Source organism: Paramormyrops kingsleyae, chromosome 17 (genome assembly GCF_048594095.1).
Source record: "Paramormyrops kingsleyae isolate MSU_618 chromosome 17, PKINGS_0.4, whole genome shotgun sequence".
Classification (NCBI taxonomy): Eukaryota; Metazoa; Chordata; class Actinopteri; order Osteoglossiformes; family Mormyridae; genus Paramormyrops; species Paramormyrops kingsleyae.
The window spans coordinates 24,743,820-24,761,959 of NC_132813.1; the positions used below are offsets into that span (position 1 = coordinate 24,743,820).

The following is an 18,140-nucleotide window of genomic DNA, read 5'->3' on the forward strand; positions in this document are numbered from 1 at the left end:
AGTTCCTAGAGGTTGTGCAGTTGGTTACCCAGAAATCCTGGCGAGTCGGAGACCTCTTCCATGCCATGGTGCAGTTTTGTAAACTCCAGGAAGAGAACAGGGACTCTGTTTCCAGCCTGTTCGATTGGCTGCTGGCCACCAAATAGACCTCACCCACCACAGTCAAAACCCTCCCTTTCATTTGAAGCCCACCGAATCGCATCAGTACTACAACTGTTTCTGTCCTGTGGTGGCAGCCCAGCTTGCTGTGTTTGTTTCAGTGTCGTGTTTCAGTTTCATCAACATTGTTACTGTCTTTGAAATTAACTAAAGACCCTTACTGTAACCACCCTCAACCATCGTCACCTGTCACCAGGGTGAAAGATATATTGATTGCACTTTTTAAAAAATGGAAAAAAAAATTGCAACATTGATCCCTTTAAAGCATGTTTCTCATTTAAAATGCACAGGAATAAAACATTATATGTAATAAGAAAAAAATAGATGCAAAGCAAACATTTAGCCTGCTATTTTTAATATATTTTTTTAATTTGAAGCTCAAACCACAGATAGTTGCATCATTCAACTCACTATTATCCTGTCTTTCTACAAAGTCACATGCATTGAAAAATAATGAAATAAATCAGGTCATGCACCATTAATTTTATTGCAATTTTTAAAGTAATTTGTGATCATGTCAAATTATTTTACATAATTGTATATACTGTAGATTTGAAATGACTGCACTAGAATACAATGCTCTTAATACTATTGATTTATGAAGTAGAATATAGATTTCAGTGTAAACAAATTTCTATGTGAATGTTTTGTTTGACCTGTGTTACTGTTACTGTAATGTTGTATTAGCATTCAAAATAGACCGTTCTAACTATAAGTGAGTGTTAATAAATTTGTCAAAATGTGTATTTTCCAGTTGTAATGCATCCTGAAAAGAAAAAGGGTGGGAAATGCATAAACATCTGTTTTAGGGCAAGCACATGTGACACAATCAATCATGCTAGAAACTCTCAGACATAGCAGGAGTCAAACAACGTATGTCAAGTACAAATACCCATAGCTCAAAGATCCAAAACATTAATGCAATCTTTATATGTTAAACTTAGGTGTGTACTGTACAAGGTGTTCAAGCAGTGGGGTTACAATTACAAAAATAACACTATATATTTCACTGCACATCTCTTAAAGAGCACAAGAATCATTCCCCAACAGCTTATCTACACTGTATAGTTCTGTCAGCGCCAGATCTGACAGGTGTTGTCCTTACTGCCTGTAACAGAGAGATGGGAATGAGTGCATGTAAAGTTGCACGAACTGGCACAAATATATATGTAAACATAAACTCACAGGTCCTCTTTCATGGACACATGCACAACAGTTTAAGTTCATTGACACAAATGTAATACCTGTGATGATGATATCACCTTCATAGTTGAAGGTTGAGGAAAAGATCTCGTCTGTGTGACCCTGCAAAACCTGCAAACAGGAGCCAGAATCCACATTCCACAGCCTCGCACTCTTATCTGAGCTGGCTGTTAGCACTTGAGTGCCCTGTGGGTTGAAGCAGATCTGCAAAAAAGCAGAAGAGTGCAGGAGTTATGGAGCTGCAAGAGAGCGATAAGAAAGATTAGAAGACAATGTGAGAATTGTAAAAAATAAAATAAAATCAGGATGAGCATATCTTTCTATTACATTAAAAAGAGTATGAATAAAATTTGTAATTATGCACATTTAAGAAAAAGAACACTTTAACACTTTTAAAAGTATTTTAAAAACAACACTGTGACCCTTACCAGGAAAGTGTTTAGAAGCAGGATGGATGTTTTTAAAGGAAATTATCTTGGTCAAAGGGCCAAGCTAATCTTTTTGAAATATATAACATTTGCTAGTCTAAACTCTAGACTTATACCTGTGATTTTAGTAAACATGGTTGCTTCTGGTGGCTTTTTGGAGTATTTATAGGAGTGCAACTAGCTAGTAGCTACAAAGACCTGCGTGAAGTTGGCCCCCCATATGTTTCAGATTTCAACCAAACTGGTCTCAATCGTATGTGCCACGTTTGTGCCGGATTGTGCCATTAAAAATTTTATTTGTGCTGTTTTAGTTTCTGAGATATAAATGTTTGTTTACATGGTGATGTCATCAGCGTGAAGTTGGCCCCCCATTTGCGTCTGATTTCCACCAGACCGATCGCATTCATGTGTGCTGCGTTTGTGCTGGTTTGTGCCATTAAAACTGTCCATTGTGCTGAGATATTGCTTATTTACATGGTCACGTGACTCCTCCTCAGTTAGCCCACCATTCACCTCTGAACCAGTCTCAATAGTTTGTGCCGTTTAAAAATTGTCTGTACTGTTATTTTTTCTGAGTTATACCTCTTAGTTTATGCCTTTACATAATCACCTCAGGCTCGTGTTTCTCATGTTAACAGAAGGTGGAGCATTTGATGAATCCGCGACAAAGCTGTACGTAGACTTAGTCAGCCTCGCCAGCCAGATACCGCATTTCAGGATCGTGCTAGATATTTTCACAAATGACCGACTGTTACAAACTGCCTCGTTACGTACAGGCTTGACCCAGCATATCATCTGTTCTACCAACTCATCACAGCACAGTATGTTCATTCCTTGAGATGTGGGAGTGAAAAAGCAAAACGACAGTATGGAAAGTAGCTCTTGCGGTGTGAAAAGTGATTGTGTGCCATTTACAGTGGTAAAGCACATCACACACACAGACGCGCTCAAAAAAAAAAACTACATGACCAACGTAAGATTGTGCATGCTGTCTAGCTGAAAATTAAAGGGGGGTGCATTATTCAGCAAGTCTGATTTCATAGCTGCCGAGATTTGCATCCCCCAAATTTTCACGAGGTGCATGCAATTCTCACCAGGCATGCAATACTCGGCATAACACCGGAGGTAACCCTTTCCCTTGTGAACGCCAGAGTTGGTGACACTAGGAGTGCAGGGGAGGAAGGAGGACAATATGCAGTGGTACCTCAGAACTCGAACTTAATCCGTTCAGAACTCAGGTTCGAATCCTAAAAAGTTCAAGCTCTGATCAAATTTTCCCCATAAGAAATAATGGAAAACCAATTAATTGGATCCCGGCCCCAAAAAATTACACCTAAATATGTTTTTTTTTTAGCATTTAAACACAAAATGAACAGGATAAAACAAGAAGAGCATATACTGTACTAAACACATCTAAGCACATTTATCAAAACAATAATTTGTAAAGTAAGAAAATAAATGTATACAAAAAATATGTAAAGTTAAAAAAAAAAAGTGTCCTGCCCCGATCGTCCGCTCCTTCCATAAAACACGCCCCCTCTTTAACCTTGTGTGGAATTCCTGTGTGCTCAGCTGTTTCTGGTTGTTGTCATTAGTCCTCTGCATTTCGTCCACGTTTCAGTTTGTTTCCCCAGTCTGGTTATTGTATTGTCCGTCTGCGTTTTGCCTGCCTTGCCTGTAATTAAACCCCGTATTCCCCGATACCCTGATGTCTGCGCCTTTGTCTTTGTTCCTTCCCTGCTCGCCACGACAATATTATTATAATTAAATGCATTAATGGTTTATTAGTAATGAAATTAGAATAATTATTAAGAAATCTTTATTTTTAAATGTATTTTATTATATAATAATTACCGTTACTGTCTAACATTGTCTAAATGTATTTTTACTGTCTAAATATATGTATTCAGCTAGTGAAAACATGCACGATGCTATCACAGTGAATGCGAGGCTGAGACTGAAGCGTTACCCTTTGTTTCCGCTGAGAGACGTGCCGCGTGACTCATTTCCCCGCGCGTACAAGTTATCTTAGGTCGGCATTCATGGTTCGACTTCTGAGATTCAGATCGAGTTCTAGGTCACTTTTTTTCGAACTGGTTGGGTTGACTTTTAAGAAATTTGAGTTCTAATGAGTTCGAGAACTGAGGTACCACTGTATCACAGAAAATAAAGGACAGTTTTAACGGCACAAACCAGCACAAATGCAGCATGATTGCGATCGGTCTGGTGGAAATCAGACGCAAATGGGGGGCCAACTTCACGCTGATGACGTCACCATGTAAACAAAAATTTATATCTCAGAAACTAAAACAGCACAAAAAAATTTTAACGGCACAATCTGGCACAAACGTGGCACGTACAATTGAGACCAGTTTGGTTGAAATCTGAAACTTATGGGCGGCCAACTTCACGCAGGTGCTACAAAGAGGCCTGGATGTAAAACATCAGCTAAAAATAAATATAAACTTAAAAAAGCACCAAATGTTTTGGGTTTTTTTGTTGCCAGATCATACATTAACCGAAAAACATGTTCCCTCAAGTAACACTGCTATTTTTCACAATACTCCTATCAACCGAGACAATCGAGCGTGGATGATGAAAAAGATAAAAGACAGAGCAAACCTGAGACCTGAGTAAACAATGGATTTACATTCCAGGTGCAATTTTACTTTGATCACACATCAGTTTATATTTTAATAACACAACAACAACAACTATAATAATAATAATAAAGCCAGATTTCAGGGTCAGAGTTTTCATTCTTTATCAATTTTTCTAAATAGTTTTAATCCACTTCATTGCAGTGTATTCAGTAGTGTTATAAAACTGCTTTGAAAAAACAGCCTATTTTCAGGATTTAAATGGAGGAAGCCTCCCAGGGAGAAAAAGAAATAATTCAGACAAAGATAATATAATGACTAAGAGCAAGAGACAAAAGACATTCAGAAGAACCACTCAAGGAAAACAGATTGTGATCATTGCATTCATTCTGCCACAGATTTCAGCAAACAGCTGTGACTTTCAAAATGAAATGGTGATGTGGATGTAAATGATATGTCCCTTACTACCATGCAAATATTCTCGCTTGAGCATGTCCAGGTAAACAACACAGAACAGAACATTGTTACTGCACAGCATTTTGGAAAAATATGAAAACCCACTACTGGAAGCCCAATATCAATTACATGAAACCTTAGGTACATGTAAGAATAGCATCCCTGTCCAAGACACATGCCCTTGGCAGGCCACTCTTTCTGTGGAGTGAATGGGTATTGATTTTGGAGCCATTCATGTCCTTTAGCTAGCCTGCAGATCACAAAGCTTTACAGTAATGCATGTGAATGGTAGCGATGACAGAGTTCCTAGGCCCATCACCTTGGATATTTCTCCCTCGTGGCCTTCCAGCTTTGCAGTGCATTCTCCGCTAGCCGCACTGTGCACTCTTGCTGTTCCTATAAGTGCAAGTCAGTCTGTTAGTACAGTGGAACTTTTGGTAAGATACTCAATATAATCTCATTAGAGAAACTAATTCCACAGGAGGATTCGTATAAAGACAAACTCTTTCGATGCTTTCGCACTGTGGTTTTCAATAGAGCACACTTACTAAATTCTGTGGCAGTTTATCCCAAAGGTATTCATTCTCTACTCCAGACACTCACTCTCAGAGATATCGTTAGGCCATTTAAACTCTCAGTCATGTCAGCAGATGTGTCATTTCTGGCAAAATGAACAGTAGCGGCTCATTTGTTAGTCTTGTGGCACGGGTGTCATTTACAGTACCATCAGCAGATGCTGTGGCAATAAGCTGGCCAGTGTAGTTGAAGCAGACATCCAGCACTTCATCCTTGTGACCTGTTAGTGTAGTCACACACTTCCCATTCAATGTGTTCCACACCTGGTAGTGAGATTACAAAATATCAGTTTGACACACCAAATCACATTTCAAATGATAAAACTACACATTCCAGTCTATGAGGTTATGCCACTGTTGTTTTTATTACTATTTGACAAGGAAAATTATTTTGTTTATCCTTCAAAATAGAGGTACCCCAGCCTGCTGTTTAGTACCCCATAACAGAGAGCTAACCTTGCAGGTCTTATCCATGGATCCAGTGGCGATAAGAGAACCACTCCAGTTAAACTGTACACTGCTAATCTCTCCTCTGTGTCCAGTTAATGTGTATACAAGCCTGAGAACAGAGAACAGCAGAGGACTGGTACTGTATTCCATCTGAGACACCTAAACTGTGCTCAACTCACCTTCCTGATGGAATATCCCAAAGTGACACCGTGTGGTCAAAGGAGCCTGTGACCAGCTGGTTTCCAACCGTGTTGAATGATAGGGAGATAATTTCAGCTGAGTGACCCTGAGGAAAAGGACACTGTGAAAAATCTATGCAGTCATGCATACAATAGCCATTTGACACTGAATTCTTACCACAGTCCACAGGGCTAGTTGTCCCAGTAATAAAATCCCCAATAGCTGTGACATGGATACATAAGTACAGGTAATAATAGCATCCCCTGGTTCCCCACTGGCTTTGGATTGAGGGAGCAGCCTACATTTCATTATCACTATATATTCAAATAATGCTAAATATAAATGTCAAATAAGTGCAAAATAAATGTATCGTACATACAGTAAGTCAAAAGTTTGTGTACACCAGTTGGAAATTGTCATGTTTTACAATATGAAAAGTGTGAAAGCTGACAGAAATTGACATGAAAACTGAAAATGCTAGATTCCTCAAAACAGTCACCATTTGCCATGACATAACAGTGTCACAAACAAGAGGCAATCACTTAAGTTTCAGTAGGAAACTTAGGCACTGCAGCAGCTCTCAGAGAACAATCTGTTTGTGAATTTGCTTTGACTCTTCCAATCCGGTTCAACCTAACAGTTTCTATAAGCTTCAAGTCTGAAGACTGGGAAGGGCAGCTTCAATCGCCCCTCATTATCTGTCTGAGCCAGACAGGTGTGTATCTTGTGGCATAATGAGAACTACACAATCAGACAAAGCATAGCATTTGAAGTACTCTATTAAACAAAGCTGGTTGAAATTGCTAGATTACCAACTGTCATCCGTAAAGCAATTACTAAGCAGAACACTGCCTCCTCCATGCTTGATAGTGGGAAATCTGTGTCCCAAATGTGTCTTAAACATGCCAGTTGGACCCAAGATTAAAATTTTAACTAATTTGTCCTTAAGAACAACTTCCACTCCTGTTCATAGACAAGCATATACAGTTAAAACCACAAATAACTATAGTTTCGAGAAGATGTATTCAAACTTTTGATTGGAACCTTAGTAGGGAGGGAAAATTCTGGTATAACCAGTAGTAAATATGCGCAGGCATATATATGTGGGAAACACCTACCACTAGCGTGGCCATTTCTTCCCCTGTGCCGATGTCCCACAATCGGGCTGTGTTGTCCATGCTTCCTGTTGCAATCATGGTGCTTTGAGGGTTGAATGCCAGACATACCTACTTCACATAATGTTCTGTATTACACCATTATTCATAGATTTGCATTAGTCTCATGCTGTAAGGAAGCTCTAATGACTAATATGATATATAAAGCAATGAAATAGATAAATAAGCTTTAGTATTATAGTATTATTTAGTATTTTTCAAAATATAAAACAACCAAGAAAATCACTAATTCTAAAATGTATAATAATGGCTTAAAAACATACACAGTGATCTAGGTCTCATTGTAAATCAAGGTCAACTTGAATTTTTTAGGAAGCATAAAGCAGCATACGCTTACAATTTCAGCAGTGTGTCCATGAAAAGTGTAGTAACATTTGCCTGTTTCGGTACTCCACAGCTTGCATGTCTTATCAAAGGATCCGGTAGCAATTTTGTCTCTGAAGGAAATGAGAAATCAACAAATAATGATCCATCGTGAGAAGTATCCTTTCTAATATTGTTTGGGAATTCTGATTAGAAAAATTCTTCAGAGGAACTGTGAGTTCTGTAGAGATAAAGCAGAACAATAGTAGGTGTATGCAGAGTTTAGTAATGTATATAAAGCACATTAGTAGGTATGAGTATAGTAGGACTTTATCACTAAAAGGATGCATGCTGCTCAGATGAGCAAATAACAGGGTTTATGAGTAAATAGCGAGTAAAGGTGATAAACTATATACCCATATGGGTTATTGAAGGAAATGGCATAGACCACATTCCTGTGTCCAACTAGTGTATGGATCTCTTCTCCTGATGCGGTGTCCCATATCTTACAGGTCCTGTCATAGCTGGCAGTGATGAACCTACAGCCAGTGGGATGGAACAGAGAAAGATATTGTTTTGCTGTCCTTCATGACAAATCAAACAATGGGGAGTGTTTTAAGATATATGAAACTGATAAGCCTACCTTGTTCCAGACTTATTGAAGGCAACATTAGTGAGAGGAAGTATATGTGCCTGTAGCTTCTAACAAAGATAAGGAAACATGTAAGGAAAACAGTAAAGTAAGACCCCACTCTGCTGCATTCATTCATTCAAATTCATTCTAATGTAATTTTTATGTGTATCCTGCATTCTGTGCAGCAAATAGTATTGCGCTTCTATCCCATACTGCCATCTACTGGTTTGTTCTTGTATATAACAGGCTGGCCAATATTAGGAAGGCAAGAAACCAAGATTTTGTATAACTGTAATATACTGTAGAAACAGTTCTACAAAATATATAAAACAGAATATTATCTGTTGCAAACTGTAGAAGTAAAACCACAAACCTTTTGGTTTGAAAATATAACTTCTGCATATTCAACTATATTATATTGCCAGTGTTATGGACAAACTTCATTTCAAGTTGTGAAATTTATAAATAAGGTTTCCCATATTGAATGGACAATGTGTCTATTAATATGTCAAAGATTTGTCCAGTTTTAATCACACAACATGACATTTAATAGCAACTGAATTAATTCTTCCATCTGTGTCCTTTTTTAAAATGCACTTTGCTCTTTATACTGCCAGTAAACTGTCAGCTTCAAAAATCACATAATGTAGTCCAATAGTATAAGTTTTACCTTAAACAGGGAAAACCTGTGGTTATCTGGCTGGTTCAGCTTCTCCTGAAGCCGGCTTAAAAGGTGTTTCAACTGAGGTATGCATGAGTCAGTGATCAGAGGTTCTGTCTCCTTGATCAAATCAATTAACTTCTCTGTGTCACACCTGAATGAATAAAGGTATTAGAAAAGGTTAATTTAGATTGCATTGTACAAGACTGAATAACAAAAAAATGCTTATGCTGTAGAGATGTACATTTGAAACCAGAAGTTTACATACACTTCAAAAACAGACACAAAAAACATATTTTTTCTCACTGTCAAAGATTAAATCAGAGTAATCTTTTTCTGTTTTAGGTCAGTCAGGATCACCACATTTTTTTGTATTTGTTAAATGTCAGAATAAAGAGAGAGAATTTTTTTATTATTATTTTTATTACTTTCATCAAAGTCAGAAGTTTACATACACTAAGTTTATTATGTCTTTAAACAACATAGAAAATTCCAGATGATTCCAGTCTGAGCTCTAGAAGCTTCTGATAGGTTAATTGACACCATTTGAGTTAACTGGTGGCATACCTTTGGATGTATTTAAGGCACACCTCAAACACAGATCCTCATTCTGTGACATCATGGGAAAATCAAGAGAAATCAACCAACACATCAGGAAAAGAATCGTGGACCTCCACAAGTCTGGTTCATCCTTAGGTACAACTTCCAGATGCCTGAAGGTCCCACGTTCATCCATTCAAACAATAATTTGCAAGTATAAAAACCATGGGAGTATACAGCCATCGTCCTGCTCAGAAAGCAGACGGATTCTGAGTCCCAGATATGAATGTTTTTGGGGCAAAATGTGCAAATCAAACGCAGGACAACAGCAAAAGACCTTGTGAAAAAGCTGCCTGAAACAGGTAAGATAGTATCATTATCCACAGTAAAACGAGTCCTGTACTGACATGAGCTGAAAGGCCACTCAGCGACAAGAAAGCCATTGCTTCAAAACCACCACAAAAAAGCCAGACTACAGTTTGTGCACAAAGATCTTAATTTTTGGAGACATGTCCTGTGGTCTGATGAAACTAAAACTGAACTGTTTGGCCATAATGATCAACAGTATATTTGGAGGAAAAATGGGGAAGTTTGCAAGCCTCAGAACACCATCCCACCCGTGAGGTACGGGGGTGGCAGCATCGTGGTGTGGGGCTGCTTTGCTGCAGGACGGACTGGTGCACTTCACAAAATAGTGTCATGAGAAAAGAAACTTTGTGGATGTATTGAACCAACATCTGAAGACATCAGCCAGGAAGTTAACACTTGGGTGCAAATGGGTCTTCCAAATGGACAATGACCCCAAGCATACCTCCAAATTAGTTACAAAGTGGCTTGTCAACTAAGTCAACGTATTGGAGTGGCCATCACAAAGCCCTGACCTCAATCCTATAGAAAATCTGTGGGCAGCACTGAAAAGGCAAGTGTGAGCAAGAAGGCCTACAAACCTGACTCAGTTACACCAGTTCTGTCAAGAGGAATGGGCCAAAATTCCAGCAAACTATTGTGCGAAGCTTGTTGGAGGAAACCCAAAACGTTTTGCCCAAGTGAAACAGTTTCAAGGCAATGCAACCAAATAGTAAGGGAGTGTATGTAAACTGATGCCTTTGATGAAAGCAATAAAAATAAAACATAAAATTATCTCTATATATATATTCTGACATTTAACAAATACAAAAAAATTTGGTAATCCTAACTGACTAACTAAAACAGAAAAAGTTAGTTTTAATGTTCGGCAGTTAGAAAAAAAGTCTTTGTGTCTTTCTGAAGTGTACTGTATGTAAACTTCTGGTTTCAACTGTACTGAAATATATTTGTGCAGAAATTCAGGACTGTTATGTGTACCAGAGGTCTACTAGACAGATACCACAACAAATCGTTTTAATATACACTATATTGGCAAAAGTATTGGGACACCTGCCTTTACACACACAAACTTTAATGACATGTCATTCTTAATACATAGGCTTTAATATGGAATTGGCCCACCCTTTGCAGTTATAACAGCTTTAACCCTTCTGGGAAGGCTGTCCATAAGGTTTAGGAGTGTGTTTATGGGAATTTTTGACCATTCTTACAGGAAAGCATTTGTGAGGTCAGGCACTGATGTTGGACGAGAAGGCCTGGCTCACAGTCTCCACTTTAATTCATCCCAAAGGTGTTCTATCGGGTTGAGGTCAGGGCTCTGTGCAGGCCAGTCAAGTTCCTCCACACCAGACTCGCTCATCCATCGCTTATCAACCTTACGGATGTTGCTTTGTGCACTGGTGTGCAGTCTAGGGGTGTGCAAAGCAGCCGGTATTTGTATCTGTATTTGTATTTGTTGAGGGGGGAAAAGTATTTGTATTTATATTCGTATTCGAGTAAAATTCAAAATAGGCATAAAAATCCAGTTTTTTTGCGTTGCACTTCTAATTTACGTTATAGTGTAAGTATTCTTTAATTATAATTATGGATATGCAGTAGACAGAGTAACTTAAACGTACCATATAACTCCTACAAGTGCATACAATTCGACACAACTACACAAGCATTGTTTTAACCTTTTTAACCAAACGTTAACGTTACTCTTTCAACAGCCTATTGTTTAAATTACCGAGCTAATAGAGCTACGTAAACAGAGCGAACATGAGAACACCTGACTGCAGACGTCAATAATGCAGCGTAATGGAATAATCTCCCGATCAAACTCCGCTTCCCAAAAGTTATAAACTGCCTCCGGAACCCAGTTAAGGTACAAAAATCTATTCAACAAAAATAGTGATACAGTTACAGTAAGTCTTTTTTTCGCTCAGCCGAGTCTTCTCTGTTGCTGTGTGGAGCAGCCTGTGTCAGTCACCTCTTTTACCCCCCCCCCCGACTCCTGAACTCACTCACTCACTCACTCATCCGGGCATGCACTGCGGTCTCAAGAGGAAACGCAGCTTTTTAATATAAAGTTTTTCTTGTTCCCGAATACAATTTTTTTTTTTAAGTATTTGTTCGAAATAAGTATTCGTAAAAAACACATTATTTGTGCCTTTCCGAATACCGTATTCGGGTTCGGCTCCACCCCTAGTGCAGTCATGTTGGAACAGGAAGGAACCATCCCCAAACTGTTCCCACAAAGTTGGGAGTATGTCCAAATTGTCCAGAATTACTTTGAATGCTTCAGCATTAAGAGTTCCTTTCACTGGAACTAAGGGGCCAAGCCCAACCCCTGAAAAGAAATATACCTCGAAATCCACCAAGGACTACCTCAAGAGACACAAGCTGAAGGTTTTGGAATGGCCATCACAGTCCCCTGATTTAAACATCATTGAAAATTTGTGGGTAGATCTTTAAAGAGCTGTGCATGCAAGACGACCAAAGAATATTACAGAACTAGAAGCCTTTTGCAAGGAAGAATGGGAGAAAATCCCAAGTACAAGAATTGAAAGACTTTTAGCTGGCTATAAAAAGCATTTGCGAGCTGTTATATCTGCCAGAGAAGGTGTTACTAAGTACTGATTATGTAGGGTGCCCAAACTTTTGCAGAGTGCCACAATAATGTTTTTATTTTTTATCTTTTTTCAATTTATGACATAAAAAGTAACTATGCATCAATGTTTGGTGAAAATATAGTGCATTTTTCTTATTTCCTACAGAGACTGTGTTTACATCTTTTCCATTAAAAATGACCAAAATATGTTATTTATCGAAGGGTGCCCAAACTTTTGCATACCACTGTAATTGGCCTATACTTTGATGGATTACTTTTATCCCCTTTTTTGAATATTGGTGTTATATTAGCATGCTTCCAATCAGAAAGTACCACACCAGCAGATAAGGATTTCTGAAATAGTAAACTTAAAGGTTGGCAAATAATAGCCCTCATTTCTTTTAAAACTATAAGTAAGATGCTATCAGGGCCCAATAATTTATTTATTTTGAGCTTAGCTAGGCTTTGTAGCACATCAGCTTCAGTTACAAATACCTGTATATTGGTCATAGACAACAATGGATTATGTTATGTTATGGTATGTTACTCGTGTCCTTTACAGTCTCATACCACTAAAGTTAGCCTTCCTAACATTATATATTTTTGTTAACACTTACAAACAAAATGGGCAATGAAATCTGTCGCAACATGTGCAAAAGTGGTATTTAAAAAAAAATCCTTTTATTGACCAAATGAACAAAATACACAAAACAATGCACACGTAAAGAGGCCAACCAGGATGAATATCACAAATTACACTGCAAAAGTATAATTAACAAACATATTTTTACCACTTTCCTGTTCTTAATTTTACTAAGTGTGATGCCATAGTCCTTTAACTCTTGAAGAAAATGTAAAATGTAAAATATAACACTTTTCAAGTGTAATCAAAAGTTGCATAAATACAACCATAATCCTATTCAAAGAAGCAGAAAAGTATAACGAAATGTCAACATCGTTCAACACTAGTGACAGCACTCATATATTGGCAATACTTCTCCAATACTTCCAGAAGGGTATCATGCATGGCGACACACACAAACAACCAGGATGGCACATCTCCATGGAATTTTATAGTGCCAGTTCACAGGTTCACAAGATATCGTACTGCACATGCATTGAACACTGCTGAGCTGATACTGTTGTTGTGAAACTGCTGTTGATCTAAAATGGCAGCTCTGCACTCAGATCCTTCTCCATTCCCATAGCGGCATGCTCTGCAGTATTACAGTTTTTCTCAATTGTTTCAGAACATTTCTCAAATAGTAATTATTTGCAAAACAGCAACTGTAATCCCCATACCATAATATTATGGAAGCAATAAAAAAGGCCAATAGGATGTTGGGGTATATCTCCAGGTGTGTGGAGTTTAAGTCAAGGGAGGTAATGCTAAGATTATACAATTCCTTGGTGAGACCTCACCTAGAATATTGTGTACAGGTTTGGTCACCATATCTTAAAAAGGACATAGCGGCCTTAGAAAAGGTGCAGCGTAGGGCCACAAGAATGATTCCTGGTCTTAGAAGAATGTCATACGAGGAAAGGTTATTTGAGCTAAATCTGTTCAGCCTCAAGCAAAGGAGACTGAGGGGGGACATGATCCAGGTATATAAGATTCTAACAGGTTTGGATGCTGTTCAACCGAATAGTTACTTCAGCATTAGTTCAAATACAAGAACTTGTGGCCATAGGTGGAAATTAGCGGGAGAACATTTCAAACTGGATTTAAGGAAGCACTTCTTTACACAGCGTGTAGTCAGAGTATGAAATAGTCTTCCTGATAACGTAGTGCAAGCTGAATCCTTGGGTTCCTTTAAATCAGAGCTAGATAAGATTTTAACAACTCTGAGCTATTAGTTAAGTTCTCCCCAAGCGAGCTCGATGGGCCGAATGGCCTCCTCTCGTTTGTATAGTTCTTATGTTCTTATGTTCTTATTACTTCTGCAAAGTTGAACATCAGTTCTCATTGTTTCAGACAAATTTCCAAATGTTTTAGTACATACAGTGCTGCTTGAAAGTTTGATTTTTCTATTGTTTTACCATAATTTTCTTATTTTATCATCACCAGTTTTTATATATGAAATATCAGGTTTATATTCATCAATTCCATGTACCTGTTTTAAGGGAACTGTGTAAGTAGCCAGCAGACTATGTGAAACATTTAATCAGAGTATGTGCAAAAGCATGTGAACAGAGTACGTAATAGACTCAGGTGAAACACATGTGGAAGCTCAAGTAATCAATTAAGCAGACCGATCAAATGAGACATCGTTAGGAAAGGTTTTGAGCAGCACTGATGAAAAGAGAGAGGAAACCAACCCAAACTACTGTCGTGCCAAGACATAAGCACACAGATCAACGATGCTGAGAGGAAAGGAGACATCCAGGGACATCAGGAAGAAGGTGGTGACAGCCCATCAGTCTGGGGAAGGCTACAAGACCATCTCCAAAAGATTCCAGCTCCATCCATCAATTGTAAGACAAATCATTTACAAATGGAGGGCACTCAGCATCACCGCAACTCTGCCCAGAAGTGGACTGCCATCAAAACTTTCACCAAGAAGCACCAGAAAAATTATAATTCAGATAAAGGCCAACCCACATATTACCTCCGAGAATTGCAGAACTCTTTTGGCAGCATCTGGGATAAATGTACATGTGTCTACTATCACTACATTCATGGCAGAGTTGCTAGAATGAAGCCTCTGCTCTCAAGAAAGAACAAAGTTGCCCATTTAAACTTTGCCAGAGAGCACTTGGACAAACCAGAAGCCTTCTGGGAGTCCATTCTCTGGACAGATTAGTCCAAATTGGATTATTTGGCCACAATTACAGGTGCCATGTTTAGAAAAAAGTCAACACTGCATATCAAGAAAAGAATCTCCTCCCAACAGTGAAGCATGGTGGTGGAAATGTGAAGGTCTGGGCCTGCTCTTCTGCCTCAGGATCTGGATGACTCCATATTATCCAGGGAACCATGAATTCCCAGGCCTATCAACAAATTCTTGACCAGAATCTCCTGCCATCCGTCAGGGAGTTGAAGCTGGGACAGAAATGGACTATGCAACAAGGCATTCCAGCAAAACTACCAAGGAATGGCTTAAGAAGAAGAAGATTTGCACTCTGTATTGGCCCAAAGTCCGGACCTCAATCCCATAGAAATGTTGTGGCAAGATCTAAAGCAGGTGGTACATGCCAGATGTCCCTCAAACCTCTCTCATCTGGCTGAGTTCTGCAAGGAGGAGTGGGCAAACATCCCCAAAAGCAGATGTGAGACACTGGCTCATGGTTACAGAGGATGTTTGGTTGAAGTAATGGCTGCAAAAGGAGGTGCCACAAGCCACAGACTTTCTGTTTTTTGAGAGATAAATTACTTTCATTGAATAAACAATGAAAATATATCTCTTTTTTCTGTGTGTCCCTTATTTGGAAGGTCTGCTTTACAAATTGGGATTTAAATGTTCATTTCAAAAGGTTATTTAAATTTATTTTTAGAAAACAATAACCATGTTTGGAGGGTTCACAAACTTTCCAGCAGCACTGTATATGCACATGGTTTTGTACACTTGTCATCATTTGGCACAGTCTTGTTGGTCAAATAATTTATGTAGTTTCTCCACTGTAATAATTTTACACACAAAACTATATATGTATGTGATCATCACATTATCCACCACATGCAAAACAGTTAACCAATCTTTCAAAATGATTTAAAAATATATTCCATAAATTGCAGTGATACGGCATTGTTGTGTTCTTGCTTCCCACAGTACATGATTTGGTTTGATTTTGTTGTTCTTGTATTGCCATTTTGCTGTTTCTTTTTTTGGTTTACAATGCTGTGCCACTCTTTTGTTTGCTACTTTGCTGTGTTTTGACATTTTAAGATATGCATGCAAGCGACTGCTTTCTTTTGTCAGTGAACGTTATATACTGTAATGCAGAGCCTTCCAATGTTGCATCTGGTGTCTTTGAGAAATGAGAAAGTGGCAGTTGACTAGGCCTATCATTCAGAACTGTGAAGCTCAGGAGCCTATTACACTGACGTACTGTACTGACAATAAATCTAAGAACTTTGATGCTCAAGATTAAAACAATGCGAATTGTACTTTTCATTTTGGTGGCACTATAATTCATTGGTGGAATTATTTGCTTTTGAGACACAACATAATTTTTGTTGGGTAAGTTACAGACTTTTGCGACTAAATCAGAGTGTTCTAGTATATGCATGAACTGTTTGGGAAATATTCTTACAGTCTTGATAATGTTAAGCATGTTTCATGAAATGTGCCAAAGCAAAGAAAAACTGTAAATAGACTTTTTCTTCATTAACTTACATTTGGTCCAGAATACCTTTAATTCCACTGGCTATCCGGCTGATCAAAATATCCTACTGAACGTACAATATTCTACATACGATATACTATACAAATTGCATATCTAAAAATGATATTTGAGTATATTTAAATCGTGCGCATATTATACAGAATTAATCGTGAATTAGAACTTACCCCGGAGATAGATCCAGCAGATCAATAGACTTCGTATTAAATTTCCCGGCTTTCTCATATTCGAGGATTATTCCTGTAAAGGTATGCGTTTACGTAGGAGCTGAGTGTAGAAGATCATCTTCGAGAAAATCAGTTTGTTTATTTAATTGTTTTTTTCTTTTAGCAACGTTATTCAAATTTTAATTGGTTATGTTAAATGCCAAGAAAGTAAGAAAGCGGGATACTACAGGCATGCCTGCCAAACAAATACATAGGCCTACTGTTGTGAAGATGAAATGTTAAATTCAGACTAGTTTAATAATTAACATGAATAAGAAATCAACGTTTAGACGCATAATAAAAAGAAGGCACGGGTACCATATATTTGCAATACCTGGGGGGTAATATCTGAGGAGAAATCGCTTAAGCTTCATCGCGATCAGGTCGGAGACTGTAAACAGACAGTCACTATGACAACGCAACGTGATCACAAGCTTTTGTTATACGGGACACGTATAACACGTAGCGCCATTTCATGTATTACATCTGACACTATTATAAATCTTTAAAATGAACTTGAATTTGACCATATTTTATTTGCAAACCGTGGCTATAGTTATATAGGCGGGTACTGGAAGCGTGATAGAAATGTATACTAAGACGTTATCTCGTAGTTTCATTAATTGTAGCTTATAAATCAATTCTTTGGGTGTGTTTTCCATGCACATATGAACACGAATGAGCTTGACACAAATATCTTTTTGTGCATGTCCTCCATTATCAGCTAAATTGGTGGTGGGCAGTGGGCACCAAAGTTGAAGAGCTCATTTCAATGATTATAGACAATTGTGCTTTCAGGCAGAGGCGTGCACAAATACATCAAGAAGTATTTTGTTACAAATTACAAATACTTGCTTATCAAATGTAACAAAATAAAATACAAAATACCGGTGTGAGAAAATGTATTTAATTAAAACTGATTTGTAATTTGAAAATACAAAAATACGTGTGAAATAGTAACAGTACATTACGAATAGGGGAGACCAGGAATGGTTGTAAGGTTCTTTTTTTTTTACATTTTTGCATGTACGTAGGAGCTCTTCGATCTATCTAATCGCATTCAAAATTTGATACAAATTACCACGTGTCTTTTTATTAACTGACGCAGGTTTTTATCTCTTTATCAGAAGCAGACAATGAATGGTTTAGTCTCAAGCATATGGAGTGAAATGCTACAATTTACCCCATAGTCGGTGATAGTTGTAACACAGTCCTGGATTAAATGTAACATTATAAACGGTGTAAAAAATGTACACAAATAATTCAA

General features: G+C 38.0%; 2 protein-coding genes across 6 annotated transcripts in view; one reads left to right on the top strand and one right to left on the bottom strand.

The window, feature by feature from the left end:
- Nucleotides 1-905, top strand: part of sphkap (SPHK1 interactor, AKAP domain containing) — a 130,301-nt gene extending 129,396 nt beyond the window's left edge. For all 5 annotated transcript variants that reach the window (XM_072701136.1, XM_072701135.1, XM_023796020.2 and 2 more), the window contains one exon: nt 3-905. In XM_072701136.1, the coding sequence (XP_072557237.1) occupies nt 3-146 (144 nt within the window). In that variant the 3' untranslated portion in view covers nt 147-905. The remainder of the gene's footprint in view (nt 1-2) is intronic.
- daw1 (dynein assembly factor with WDR repeat domains 1) lies at nt 623-17,282 on the bottom strand. The gene is made up of 13 exons (XM_023796022.2): nt 17,208-17,282; nt 16,835-16,907; nt 8,834-8,978; nt 8,173-8,231; nt 7,946-8,068; nt 7,564-7,663; nt 7,170-7,277; nt 6,051-6,157; nt 5,878-5,980; nt 5,571-5,685; nt 5,166-5,242; nt 1,404-1,566; nt 623-1,267 (listed from the first exon to the last, which is right to left on the bottom strand). The coding sequence occupies exons 1-13, from the start codon at nt 17,245-17,247 to the stop codon at nt 1,233-1,235; spliced, it is 1,248 nt and encodes a 415-aa protein (XP_023651790.1). The 5' UTR covers nt 17,248-17,282; the 3' UTR covers nt 623-1,232.
- Nucleotides 17,283-18,140: the final 858 nt, after the last annotated feature.

Coding starts and splice junctions, on each gene's coding strand:
- daw1 (XM_023796022.2), bottom strand. CDS start 17,247: ATGAAGCTTAAGCGATTTCTCCTCAGATATTACCCCCCAG. Junction 5,981..6,050: donor TGGGATATTCCATCAGGAAG/GTGAGTTGAGCA, acceptor CTCTGTTCTCAG/GCTTGTATACACATTAACTG. Junction 5,686..5,877: donor CCATGGATAAGACCTGCAAG/GTTAGCTCTCTG, acceptor TCTCACTACCAG/GTGTGGAACACATTGAATGG.